Source organism: Mirounga angustirostris, unplaced genomic scaffold, assembly GCF_029215605.1.
Source record: "Mirounga angustirostris isolate CCGP_5_RB_7025 unplaced genomic scaffold, mMirAng1.0.hap1 SCAF_5, whole genome shotgun sequence".
NCBI classification, from domain to species: Eukaryota; Metazoa; Chordata; class Mammalia; order Carnivora; family Phocidae; genus Mirounga; species Mirounga angustirostris.
Genome location: NW_026991713.1, coordinates 166,349,839 through 166,364,960, shown reverse-complemented (window position 1 = coordinate 166,364,960; position 15,122 = coordinate 166,349,839). Strand labels below are relative to the sequence as shown.

The window sequence follows — 15,122 nt, the reverse complement described above, 5'->3', positions numbered from 1 at the left end:
CTAAATCTAAAGTACTTGCTTAAGTAGTAAGTACTAAGGTACCCAATCTAAGTACTAGAGTACTCAGTTTAAGTTCTGAGTCCTGAAATGCTCGTTATAGGTACTTAGGTCCGTAGCACAGTGGGCTGACCAGCACCCTCAGCCATGCCCTGAGAGAGTTGCCTGGAATTGTTCCCACTGAGAATTGGCAGCCCCTGCGTTTCAGGAGGCTGAAGCCCAGAGCAGCAGAAATACAGTTGAATATGTGTAAGAATTATAGATGAAGAGGATAAAAGTGAAGAATGTTTATCATATCGTTACAGCTATTGAAATAATGTTCTAAAGCATTGACAGTCCCTTACTGCCGTATAACACTTGATAGGTGTTAAGCCAGAAGTGATTCTACACATGATTATTTATATAAACATAGGTAACACTTGCTGAGCCCTTGCTATGTCCCTGGTGCTTGGTAAGTTCCTTATTTGCAATATCTCATTTAGCACCCATAATAACCTCCAGACGGAGTTTTCTATGCCTCAGTTTCATCATCTGTAAAACAGGGATTGTTAACTTTGAGCACTTCTTCATTCTCCTGAAGATAAATATAAGGCTTAGAACAGAGCATAGCAAATATTAAGGGATCAATAAATGCTAGCTTGACCTGGACCTATGTGCAGTCCATTTTACGGATGGGCAAACTGAAGCTCTGGGAAGTTAAACATGACTTGCTTAACGTCCTACCCATAGCATATGGCAGGGCAGGGATGCGAACTCACATCTTTATTCGACTCTCCCCACAGCCCTGTGGACATCAGCACAATCGGGATTGTCATTCCTGCTTGTGGGTGAGAAGTTGTGACCTACAATGGCATTGTTACTCAGAGTAACAATAAGAGTTCAAGGCTGCTGGCTCTGTCCCATTGCTTTCTCCAGACAACCTCTGGTCCCTGATGCCAGCAGTACCCTCCTGGGCTTTTCGACAATGGCCATTCTCTTTCATTATGCTTAAGCCTGTTAAAACCAAGAGTTAAGATATCACTGTCCAGGTTTGCCTTTGGGTCTTAAAAGTTTTACTTTTAAGGGGATTTTCCTTTAAAATCACCATTTGGCTGTTGAAAGAAGAAATCTTAATGGAATAATGTGAACTCTCCCTGGCCCCCAAGTTGCTGCCTGGCTGCCCGCCATTGTAGAGACAGCACCCCATCCCTCCTGGACCACAGCCATCTTGTAGCAGAGTCTGTGGAGTCATATTTCAGCTACTCTATTTTCCCCTGTCAGCACACGGCAGCCCATTACAGGTTCATTTCTGTAAAAGCAGAGTGAATTATTCATTAGAACATCATTACAAGCTTTGCCATGGAAAATTATTTTCACTTCTGTGTATAATGAACTTCACAAAGAGCCAACAAAGGGGGAAATCACACTTGTAGGGAGCAGAAAGACAGGAGGTGGTTATAGGCATTTATTTCCTTGTCTTAATCAAATAATTCCTCTAATAATTGGCTCGGAGAGTTGCTGAGGATGTGCGGGAGAGATGGAGCTGGGTACAAAGGTTGTCAATATCTGTGTGTCCCAGGGTCCCTTTCGTGTGGTGACAAGGGTAGTTGACTTTGGGGGCTGTGAGTTGCACTCAGGGGACAGCGGTCTAGCTTGGGGCTCTATGATCAAGTGAGTCCCCTTAAACCTACTTTCTAAGCAAGTGTGCAGGACTTGAGGTTTCTCCCTGATGCTTTCTTTGAAGACCACCTGTCCTCTCCTCTGGCTGGGATTCCCCCGTCACAAACGCCCCTTGCTTCTCTCTACTTTCAGAATCCGGGAATTGATATAGGCGATGTCTCTGAAAGAAGAGCCTTGAGGAAAAGTTTAAAGTGTAAGAATTTCCAGTGGTACCTGGACCACGTGTACCCAGAAATGAGAAGATACAATAACACCATTGCATACGGGGAGGTAATTAAGACCATCCATACATGCTCTCAGCTTGGATAGCTATGCATTAGGCTGGGGACTGCTTTGATGGGGGAAAATAGAGAATAGAGTCATTCATTCATTCATTCATTCATTCAAGAGTGGTTTTGGAGGTGCAGGACCGGGAAGCAAGACTCTCACCAGCTGGTGGGGGGACAGCATAATAAATGTTACAGTGGGGGCATGGACCAAAGGTTCTGGTGGCCTGTTCTGCCAAAGGGTATGGAGTACATGATCAGTTCTGCTTGGGACATTCTGATTTTGAGGTTCCCTGGGACCTGTAAGTGGGACATAGAGCAGGAAGTTGTACATAAAGACAGGCAGTTGGGGCGCCTGGGTGGCTCAGTCGTTAAGCGTCTGCCTTCGGCTTAGGTCATGATCTCAGGGTCCTGGGATCGAGCCCCGCATCGGGCTCCCTGCTCCGCAGGAAGACTGCTTCTCCCTTGCCCAATCCCCCTGCTTGTGTTACCTCTCTCACTATGTCTCTCTCTGTCAAATAAATAAAATAAAAAAAAAAAAAAAAAAAAAAACCACAGGCAGTGACTGGAGCTGTCCATTGCTCTGTGCTGGGGGTCAGAGCCCCTTGTCACCAACAGAAGGGTAGATGCTCTTAGATTTTCTAGGATGAGATGACATCACCTCTCTAAACATTACAACAGATTGACTTTTCTCTTACTACAAATGCCATAAATATGCATTTTAGAAAATTTTGAAAATAATAAGAATAGCAGTCAACACTTGCAGAGTGCTTTTGATGTGCCAGGCACTATTCTAAGTGCTTTTCACATTTGAACTCATTTTAGCCTCTCCTTATGAGGTAGAAGTATTATTTCCATTTTGTTGATCAAGAAGCTGAAACTTAGGGAGGGGGGAAAGATGGCGGAGGAGTAGGGGACCCTATTTCAACCGGTCCCCGGAATTGAGCTGGAGATCTACCAGACCACTCTGAGCACCCACGAGACCAGCCTGAGATGTAAGATCTGGATCTCTACAAACAGAGTATCGCAGGCGGTTGGTTTCAAGGTACAAAGCTGGGAGCCCTGATTCCGCAGGCAGATATCGGAGGATAAACGGCAGCGGGAGGGTGCCTGGCCGTGGGGATCCTACACCCTCGGTGAGTGACAGCCTCGCATGCTGCGGACGGGCACAGACTCGCAGACCGGTAGCGGCAGGGAAAGGACTTTAGGGCAGCCCCCGGGGCGGAAACCCAGAGCGGCAGGGTCGAGCTGGCGAACTGGAAGTGGCTGGCGGTTTTAGAAGCACAAAGGGCAGAGATGTGCCCCGACCTGGAGGCGAGGACTAGGGGCCCTGCGGAGGGGCGCACAACCCAGGACGCTGCAGTTTATAGCAGCACAGACAGAAACAGAGACAGTGTGGCCTGGAGAGCTCACTGAAGCACAGACTGCGGTCTCTCTGCTCTGAGGCAGAGGGTTGGAAACCGTCTCTTCTGCTCTGACTCACGGAAGAGACGCGGAAAGCCGCCAGGGAAAGCCGCCAGAGAAGAAAAGCCCCAAAAACTGATTCCCACTGAGCCCATCCCCTGCCACAGGGGCGCAGGGCAACTCCGCCCAAACAGGGTTGCCTGAGTAACAGCGCGGCAGGCCCCTCCCGCAGAAGACAGGCTGGGAAAACAAGAGGCCAGCAACCCTAAGGTCCCAAGAAAACAGGTGCATCTTGCTTGGGTTCTGGTCAATAATTTGGACTCTATACATTCCCTCAAACACCCATCAACAGAATGACTAGGAGGAGGAGCCCCCAAAATAGAAAAGACTCAGAGATTATGACTTATGCTGCAGATTTACAAATGGATGCAGATATAACCAAGATGTCAGAGATGGAATTCAGGCTAGCAAATGTGAAGACAATGGCTAGAATGGAGAAATCAACTAATGGCAACATAGAGTCTCTAAGGGCAGAAATGAAAGGTGAATTGGCAGAACTTAAAAATGCTATCAATGAGATCCAATCCAATCTAGATAATCTAATAGCTAGGGCAACTGAGGCAGAAGAGCGAATAAGCAACCTGGAAGACAATATAATAGATAAAAAGGGAAAAGAGGAGGCGAGGGAAAAACAACTCAGAATCCATGAAAATAGAATCAGAGAAATAAGTGACACCATGAAGCGTTCCAATGTCAGAATAATTGGAATCCCGGAGGGAGTGGAGAGTGAGAGAGGGCTAGAAGATGTATTTGAGCAAATCGTAGCTGCGAACTTCCCTAATCTGGGGAATGAAACAAACATTCGCATCCTAGAGGCAGAGAGGACCCCTCCCAAGATCAAGGAAAACAGGCCAACACCCCGACATGTAATAGTAAAACTTGCAAATCTTAGAACCAAGGAAACCATCTTAAGGGCAGTTAGGGGGAAGAGATTCCTTACGTACAGAGGGAGGAACATCAGAATAATGTCAGACCTATCCACAGAGACCTGGCAAGCCAGAAAGGCCTAGCAAGACATATTCAGGGTACTAAGTGAGAAGAACATGCAGCCAAGAATACTTTATCTGGCAAGGCTTTCATTTAGAATGGATGGAGAGATGCAGAGCTTCCACGACCAGCAGAAACTGAAAGAATATGTGACCACTAAGCCAGCCCTGCAAGAAATATTAAGGGGGGTTCTATAAAAGGAGAAAGACCCCAAGAATGATATATAACAGAAATTTACAGGGGCAATCTATAAAAACAACATCTTCACAGGCAACATGATGACAATTAATTCATATCTTTCAATAATCACTCTCAACGTGAATGACCTAAACGTTCCCATAAAATGGCACAGGGTTGCAGATTGGATAAAAAGAAAGGACCCATCCATATGCTGCCTACAAGAGACTCATTTTGAACCTAAAGATACATCCAGACTGAAAGTGAAGTGAAGGGATGGAGATCCATCTTCCATGCCAGCGGACTTCAAAAGAAAGCTGGGGTAGCAATTCTTATATCAGACAAATTAGATTTTAAACTAAAGTCTGTAATTAGAGACACAGAAGGACACTCTATCATTCTTAAAGGGTCTATCCAACAAGAGGATCTAACAATTGTAAATATCTATGCCCCCAACATGGGAGCAGCCATCTACATAAACCAACTGTTAACCAAAATAAAGAGTCATATTGATATACGTTAATTGTAGGAAACCTCAGTACTCCACTCTCAGCAATGGACAGATCATCTAAGCAGAAAATCAACAAGGAAACAAAAGCTTTGAATGATCCATTGGACCAGATGGACCTCATAGATATTTACAGAACATTCCACCCTAAAACAACAGAATACTGATTCTTCTCGAGCGCACATGGAACTTTCTCCAGAATAGACCACATACTGGGCCACAAATCAGGTCTCAACCGATACCAAAAGATTGAGATTATTCCCTGCATATTCTCAGACCACAGTGCTTTAAAACTGGAACTCAATCACAAGAAAAAATTTGGCAGAAATTCAAACACTTGGAAGCTAAAGACCACTCTGCTCAAGAATGTTTCGGTCAACCAGGAAATCAAAGAAGAACTTAAACAATTCATGGAAATCAATGAGAATGAAAACACATTGGTCCAAAACCTATGGGATACTACAAAGGCGGTCCTAAGGGGGAAATACATAGCCATCCAAGCCTCACTCAAAAAAATAGAAAAATCCTGAATTCACCAACTAACTCTTCACCTTAAAGAACTAGAGAAAAAGCAACAAACAATGCCTAAGCCACACATTAGAAGAGAAATAAGAAATCAATGAATTAGAAACCAGAAACACAGTAGATCAGATCAACGAAACTAGAAGTTGGTTCTTTGAAAGAATTGATAAGATCGACAAACCACTGGCCAGACTTATCCAAAAGAAAAGAGAAAGGACCCAAATTAATAAAATTATGAATGAAAGGGGAGAGATCACGACTAACACCAAGGAAATAGAAACAATTATTAGAAATTATTATCAACAACTATATGCCAATAAACTGAGCAATCTGGATGAAATGGAGGCCTTCCTGGAAACCCATAAGCTGCCAGGACTGAAACAGGAAGAAATTGACAACCTGAATAGACCAATAACCAGTAACGAGATTGAAGCAGTGATCAAAAACCTCCCAAAAAACAAGAGTCCAGGGCCTGATGGATTCCCTAGGGAATTCTACCAAACATTCAAAGAAGAAATAATACCTATTCTACTGAAGCTGTTTCAAAAAATAGAAACAGAAGGAAAACTTCCAAACTCATTCTATGAGGCCAGGATTACCTTAATCCCCAAACCAGGCAAAGACCCCATCAAAAAGGAGAATTTTAGACCGATATCCCTGATGAATATGGATTCCAAAATCCTCAACAAAATCCTAGCTAATAGGATCCAACAATACATTAAAAGGATCATCCACCACGACCAAGTGGGATTTATCCCCGGGATGCAAGGGTGGTTCAACATTCACAAATCAATCAGTGTGATAGAACACATTAATAAGAGGAGGGAGAAGAACCATATGGTCCTCTCAGTTGATGCAGAAAAAGCTTGACAACATACAACATCCTTTCCTGATTAAAACTCTTCAGAGAATAGGGATAGAGGGAACATTCCTCAAATTCATAAAATCCACCTATGAAAAACCCACAGCGAATATCATCCTCAATGGAGAAAAGCTGAGAGCCTTTCCCTTAAGATCAGGAACACATCAAGGATGCCCACTCTCGCCGCTATTGTTCAACAGAGTATTAGAAGTCCTAGCAACAGCAATCAGACAACAAAAAGAAATAAAGGTATTCAAATTGGCAAAGAAGTAGTCAAACTCTCTCTTTTCACAGATGACATGATACTTTATATGGAAAACCCAAAAGACTCCACCCCCAAATTACTAGAACTCATACAGCAATTCAGTAATGTGGCAGGATACAAAATCAATGCACAGAAATCAGTTGCTTTCTTATACATTAACAATGCAACTGTAGAAAGAAATTAGAGAAACGATTCCATTTAAAATAGCACCAAAACCCATAAGATACCTCGGAATAAACCTAACCAGAGAGGTAAAGGATCTATACTCTAGGAACTACAAAACACTCATGAAAGAAATTGAAGAAGACACAGAAAGATGGAAAAATATTCCATGCTCTTGGATCGGAAGAATAAACATTGTTAAAATGTCTATGCTACCCAGAGCAATCTATACCTTCAATGCCATCCCGATCAAAATTCCAATGACATTTTTCAAAGTGCTGGAACAAACAATCCTAAAATTTGTATGGAATCAGAAAAGACCCCAAATCTTGAAATGTTGAAAAAGAAAAACAAAGCTGGGGGCATCACATTGCCTGATTTCAAGCTATATTACAAAGCTGTGATCACCAAGAAGCATGGTACTGGCACAAAAACAGACATACAGACCAATGGAACAGAAGAGAGAACCCAGATATGGACCCTCCACTCTATTGTCAAATAATCTTTGACAAAGCAGGAAAAAACATGCAATGGAAAAAAGTCTCTTCAATAAAAGGTGCTGGGAAAATTGGACAACCACATGCAGAAGAATGAAACTTGGCCATTCTCTAACACCATTCACAAAGATAAACTCAAAGTGGATGAAAGACTTCAATGTGAGACAGGAATCCATCAAAATCCTAGAGGAGAACATAGACAGTATAACCTCTTTGACATCGCCCACAGCAACTTCTTTCAAGATACATTTCCAAAAGCTAGTGAAACAAAAGCGAAAATGAACTTTGGGACTTCGTCAAGATAAAAAGCTTCTGCACAGCAAAGGGAACAGTCAACAAAACAAAGAGGCAACCCACAGAATGGGAGAAGATATTTGCAAATGACACTACAGATAAAGGGCTGGTATCCAAGATCTGTAAAGAACTTCTCAAACTCAACACCCAAAAAAATAATCAAGTCAGAAAGTGGGCAGAAGATATGAAAAGACACTTCTCTGAAGAAGACATACAAATGGCTAACAGACACATGAAAAAATGTTCATCATCATTAGCCATCAGGGAAATCCAAATCAAAACCACATTGAGATACCACCTTACACCAGTTAGAATGGCCAAAATGGACAGGGAAAGAAACAACAAATGTTGGAGAGGTTGTGGAGAAAGGGGAACCCTCTTACACCATTGGTGGGAATGCAAGTTGGTACAGCCACTTTGGAAAACAGTGTGGAGGTTCCTCAAAAAGTTAAAAATAGAGCTACGCTATGACCCAGCAATTGCACTCCTGGGTATTTACCCCAAAGACACAGACGTAGTGAAAAGAAGGGCCATATGCACCCCAATGTTCATAGCAGCAATGTCCGCAATAGCCAAACTGTGGAAAGAGCCAAGATGCCCTTCAACAGATGAATGGATAAAGAAGATGTGGTCCATATATACAATGGAATATTACTCAGCCACCAGAAAGGGTGAATACCCAACTTTTACATCAACATGGATGGGACTGGAGGAGATTATGCTAAGTGAAATAAGTCAAGCAGAGAAAGTCAATTATCATATGGTTTCACTTATTTGTGGAACATAAGGAATAGCCTGGAGGACATTAGGAGAAGGAAGGGAAAAATGGGGGGGGAAATTGGAGGGAGAGATGAACCATGAGAGACTATGGACTCTGAGAAACAGGGTTTTAGAGGGGAGGGTAGAGGGGGGATTGGTTAGCCCGGTGATGGGTATTAAGGAGGGCACGTACTGCATGGAGCACTGGGTGTTATACTAAAACAATGGATTGTGGATCACCACATCAAAAACAAATGATGTATTGTATGGTGACTAACATAATAAAATTAAAAAAAAAAAAAAAGGAAGCTGAAACTTAGATGAAGTAAATAAATTACCTAAGGTCTCAGCCTGTAAGTCATGAAGTCAGCCTTGGATATAGGCATTCTGATTTTCTAGATAATATGTACAGTTTGATGTGTGGTCTTTACTCTCTGCATGTGTGTGTGCACATTTTTTAATATTCACACATACATGCTTTTTATAAACATATCTATATCTATGTATTACTAAAGCCATGGTATCCACATGCATAATAATTTGAAATATTAATGCTCTACAAAGAATATTTTCCTATGTCATTTCTGCAACATTAACAATGATTATATATGATGCTACCTTTGTGTATGCTGTGTTTTGCTTAAAAATATAGACATTTATGTTGTTTCCATTTTTAAAATATCATCAGCATCCCTGCTGAGAACATGGTTGTACATAAGCCTTGTTGCTTCCTTGTATTGTGTGTTTAGATGAGGAATCGTTGGCATAGAGTCAGGCCAGGGCACAGGCAGACAGCTGTGCTGGACCCAGTGGAGACACCCCACTAGCTGCAGCATTTGGGCTTCTTCCCAGGCCTGCCTGCGGCTGCCCTATGACAACCAGTCTGAAGCTAAGAAGGCTCTCTAAGACTTAGAGTGTTTCCTTTTTTTATAACTATGTATTTTCCTACTTTGTGCCTGATGCCTTTTATAGGAACTAAGTCAGCTGCCAGTTAAACCATGGGGGGGTGTGGGCGAGGTGTCCCTCCTGAGCCGGAATCTGGAATGGGAAGCATGAGTCTTGTGTGAGGGCAGTCTATATAATGATTAGGGACGTGTGAAGATTAGGGACCTGTGAAGGCTGAATCCACTGCACAGGTCTGTGGGGAAGATTTAGAACAGTAGCTGGTACCCAGCAGTGACTACTAACAGGTCCAAATTGCTTTGTCTTTTCTTGTTCCAAACAAAAGCATGGTCTGGGGGTTTTTGGGTTATCAAAGTAAGATCAAACAAAAGGAGTCCTCGAGAAATAACAGGCAGTGAATGGATTATTCATAAGACGATTGGGTGAATTGCCTAGCTCTGTGGAGAAGAAAACAATTTGAATTCTTACAGCTCACCATATCCTGAAGTGTATTTCAGATGAACTATAGAGTTAAATGAAAGAAAAGAAACCATAATAGAACCATACGGAAATGCATGTGCATCTGATCTCTGAAAAGGGCCAGAGCTTTCTAAGAATGAAAGCCCTGGAAGAAAATGCAAAGGAAATGAATAATGGATCTCAGCTTATAAATATTAAAATAATCTATACATCAACTGAATAGAGAAACAGTATGTCAAACTAGAAGTATGTATGCCATAAATAGTGTAGATGAATGGATAATACAATTAATATATCATGAGCTCTGTGAATTGATTTAAATTTTAATAATTAATTTAAATAAGAAAATAAAACATACCCAAAGAAAAATAAAGTACAAGAGGAAACACAAGTCGTTGGAAAACACATGAAAAATTTTCATGGATTTCATCATCAAAGAAATTAAAATATGTCATAAAATACTTGAGGTAGGTTTTTTTTTTTCTTCTACCAAATAAGCAAAGATTCACTTTTGGAATATATGTTGGCACTCTGCCAGCAAGATCTTGGTTATATGAAAAACCACAAATCCTCTGGTGAGAGTGTAAATTGAAACAAGATTTTTAAAAAGCAATTTGAACCACATGTATTAAAAGGCTTAATGATAGTCACACTTTCATCTCCACTCTTATCCCAAGCAAATAATTTGAAATGAGGACAAAGATTTGAGAGTAATTGTTCATCTCAGTGACTTTTTTCTTTTTTTGGACCAAAAATTTTGAATCTAACTTGAAGGTTAGTTAAATATACCATATTAATAGTTTGAAGTATTTTGCAGCCATTTCAAAAGATGTGTACAAAACTTTAATGACTTGAGAAAAATGTTGATATAATTTTTTTTAAGATTTTATTTATTTATTTATTTGACAGAAAAAGAGAGAGAGAGCACAAGCAGGGGGAGCGGCAGGCAGAGGAAGAGGGAGAAGCAGGCTCCCCGCTAAGCAGGGAGCCTGATGCAGGGCTTGATCCCAGGACCCCTAGATCATGACCTGAGCCGAATGGAGAAGCTTGACTGACTGAGCCACCCAGGCGGCCCTGATATAATTCTTAAGAAGCAAAAAGCCTGGGTGGTTTAGTCGGTTGAGCATCCAACTCTTGATTTCTACTCAGGTCATGATCTCAGGGTTGTGAGATCAAGCCCTGTTTAGGGCTCTGCACTGGGCTTGGAACCTGCATGAGATTCTTTCTCGCCCTCTCCCTCTGCCCTCCCCCACCCGTGCGAGCACATACATGCACACACTCTCTCACTCTTAAAAAAAAAAAAAAAGGATTATAAAATTGGATTGGCTACTATTTTAAATTGGAAGCAAGTAGGAAAATAGCAATGGGGAAGTGGAGTTGGTAGTTGTAGTTACCTCTGGCAGTGAGACAGGCAGTCTTTCTGGTGGTACTTTGTTATGCTTTCCCAATTATTGCTGATGTTTATATGATAATATTATAATTAGAAAAAATAGTATTAAAAAACAAAGAATAAAAATGGGAAAATTCAAGAAGATGGCAAGGGCACAGTTCCATAGGCTGTGCACTGAACAGCTCCAGGGCCTGCCATTCACATGAAGGACAGTATAAATGACGTCTCTGGAGCTGAACAATGGGGTGGCCATGGAGTCAATATAGAGATCACGGTCTGATTTTTGGAGGGGAGACTTTTGTTTTTGCAAATCTCTCTCTCTTTTTTAAGTAATAAATTCAATGCACACACTCCATAGAAAATAAAAAGATGAAACAAAACTTATTCCAAATCCCAATTCCCAGATATGATCCATGTTAACATTTTAGGACATTCGCTTCTATTACTCCTTCTCTGCTTGCTGAGTTCCATATGCTAAAATAGATTTCATATGGAATACAACATTAATCAAACTAGTCAAATTCAGTTTGGTAACAAAATTTGCCATCATTTGGACAACTTTATTTCTAACACTTACTCCTACTGGTTCTTTTCACCACACCAGGCCCCCGAGCAGTGGGAAAAAGGAAGGCAGAGTGAATATCGTACTATATTTGCAATTTATGTCTTTCGTTTTTCATGTACAATTCTGTTTGAGAGTCTTTCCCCAGGCCAATGAATATTTCTGGGTTTAATGTTCCTTGCTCCTTCCCAAGTTTTTAGCTTGCTTGTTTTTTGGCTTTAAAAAATCTTTCTAGTCATGTGAATTGTGTATGTCTTGTTCTTAATTGCATTATGGTAACCTCTAATATTTTTTTGTTAGGCTTTTATTTAAATCACAGTTAGCATACAATGTAATATTAGTTTCAGGTGCACAATTCAATGATTCAACACTTCCATACAGTCCCGGGTGTTCATCATGACAAATGGGCTCCTTAACCCCAGTCACCTATTTCACCCCTCCCCCCACCCCTCTCTCCTCCAGCAACCATCAGTTTGTTCTCTATAGTCTGTTTCTTGGTTTGCCTCTCTCTCTTTTTTTCCTCTATGCTCATTTGTTTTGTTTCTTAAATTCCACATATGAGTGAAATCATCTGGTATTTGTCTTTCTCTGACTGACTGATTTTGCTCAGCATTATACTCTCTAGCTCCATACACATCATTGCAAATGGCAAGATTTCATTCCTTTTTGTAGATGAATAATATTTCATTGTACATATACCACATCTTCTTGATCCATTCATCAGTCAATAGACACTTGGGCTGTTTCCATAATTTGGCTATTTAGATAATGCTGCTATAAATATCAGGGTGCATGTATCCCTTTGAATTTGTATTTTTGTATTCATTCGGTAAATACCTAGTAATGCAAAGATGCTCACCATCAGTCATCAGGGAAATACAGATCAAAACTACAATGAGCTATCACCTCACACCCATCAGAATGGCTAAAATCAACAACACAAGAAACAACAGGTGTTCGCGAAGTTGAGGAGCCCTCATGCTGTTGGCGGGAATGCAAGCTGGTTCAGCCACTGTGGAGGACAGTTTGGAGGTTCCTCAAAAAACTAAAAATAGATCTACCCTACGATCCAGCAATTGCACTAACGTTTTTTTAAAAAATTCATCTCTGAGTCTCCATAATGAAGGGTCAAGTGGTATTAATACGAGAACATTAACACACTTTCTCCTGACTGCTTCATCGACTTCTCAGTCTTTGTTAACATTAACTGGGATTTTAGATGCAAACATTATTTTACTTTATTTGCATTTCATACCTTTCAGAATAGCTTTTCAGTTAAATTCATTTCAGTGACAAAATTTACGATTCTTTAGACAATTATATTTTAATGCTTATAATGCTACTCGTTCTTTGTGCCACACGCAGACCCCAGCACAGTGGCAAAGCTAGGCAGGAACCTTTGAGCAGGTGTCAGTCCCAGTGTTTCTGCCTCACACAACAGTGATGGTGCCTACACCCACTTAGATAGGAAGTCATTTTCCCTTGATTTTTTTTTCTTCGAGTTTTTATTTAAATTCTAGTTAAACATACAGTGCAATATTGGTTTCAGGAATAGAATTCAGTGATTCATCACTTACATACAACACCCAGTGCTCATCATAACAAGTGCCCTCCTTAATACCCATCACCATCAACCCTCAGTTTGTTCTCTATCGTTAAATCTCTTATCGTTAAATCTCTATCGTTAAATCTGCCTCTCTCTTTTCCCCCCTCCCCTATGTTCATCTGTTTTGTTTCTTAAATTCCACATATGAGTGAAATCATATGGTATTTTTCTTTCTCTGACTGACTTATTTCACTTAACATAATACACTCCAGCTCCATCCGTGTCTTTGCAAATGGCAAGATTTTGTTCTTTTTGATGGCTGAGTAAATACCACATCTTCTTTATCCATTCATCAGTCGATGGACACTTGGACTGCTCCCACAGTGTGGTTATTGCTGATGATGATGCTGTAAACATCGGGGTGCATGTACCCCTTTGAATCTGTATTTTTGTGTCTTTGGGTAAATACCTAGTAGTGCAATTGCTGGGTCATAGGGTAGTTCTATTTTTTAACTTTTTGAGGAACCTCCAAACTGTTCTCCAGGGTCGCTGCACCAGTTTGCATTCCCACCAGCAATGCAGGAGGGCTCCCCTTTCTCTGCATCTTCACTAACACTTGTTGTTTCTTGTGTTGTTCATTTTAGCCATTCTGATGGGTATGAGGTGATATCTCATAGCTTTGATTTGTAGTTCCCTGATGATGAGTGATACTGAGCATCTTTTCATGTGTCTGCTGGCCATCTGGATGGCTTCTTTGGAAAAATGTCTATTTGTGTCTTCTACCCATCTTTTAACCGGATCATTTGTTTTTTGTTTCCCTTGGTTTTTAAATGTTTATTTACCTCTATTAGCTGGACTCTATTAAAATAATAAAAAATATTAAAATAATAAAATAATTAAAATAAAATGTGGATACTTGATATCTTGACTCTCCCATGTATGAGATAATCGCTTTTCCACGTGTAAAAGCAACTCGGTGTGCACAAAAACATTCACCCCCAAACCTTTTGCTCACATTCCATGGTTGACTCATATTGTCCTTGTGGCCTGAAGACCCCTAGTTTGGTTTTATTCATCTTTTTTTCTTTTACTGTTATTTATGTGAAAGACAATACACATATGCATAAAGCATACATGTGTAGCATAATAATATAAAGCAAAAAACTACCTGGGTAAAAACTAGAACATTTCCAGCAATATTTCCACTTACCCTTGGCTTACAAGTCCCTCTTCTTAGTGTCTGAACCTGCAGATGGGGTGAGGATGCTCTCCTTGCTGTCCTGGCAAGTATCGTACTAGCTCTCCTTTTGTCTAACTCTCCAGACCATGGACTATTTCAGGGCAGGGACTGTTTTGTTTATCTCTGCGTTCCTTAAACTTAGCACAGTCCCAGGCATGTAGCAGGCCCGCCATAAATATTAAGTTCCTGAATAATAGATCTATTTGCATAAACATTAGAAACAAAATTTAAAAGCCTGGCATTCTGAAATCATTATATGGAACGAATATGCCATAAAAACAATGTCCTTAATATATAAAGAGCTCTTATAAATCTACAGTAAAACCACTTGAGATCCCAATGGGGAAATAAACAGATAATTCTCAAAAAGGGAAATAATTGCTAAACATGAAACATTCCAATTTACTATTAGTTGTAAATTCATAAAAGCAAGATGTGTTTCTTCACCTCTCAACACAATATTTTTTATTACCTGTAATTTTTATTTTATACTTATTTTAAAAGCTTCATTGGGCTTCATTAGGCACATTTTATCATGTTGCTGTTGTACAGACATAGAAAGGAAATATAAGCAAAGTACATTGGTAGAGGTATTTCTAAGAT

At 40.5% G+C, this 15,122-nt stretch overlaps 1 protein-coding gene across 2 annotated transcripts in view; it reads left to right on the top strand.

The window, feature by feature from the left end:
- The window catches only part of GALNT17 (polypeptide N-acetylgalactosaminyltransferase 17), a 446,740-nt gene that overhangs the window by 401,014 nt on the left and 30,604 nt on the right, over positions 1-15,122 (top strand). For both annotated transcript variants that reach the window (XM_045875477.2, XM_054507624.1), the window contains one exon: positions 1,789-1,926. In XM_045875477.2, coding sequence (XP_045731433.2) covers positions 1,789-1,926 — 138 coding nt within the window. The remainder of the gene's footprint in view (positions 1-1,788; positions 1,927-15,122) is intronic.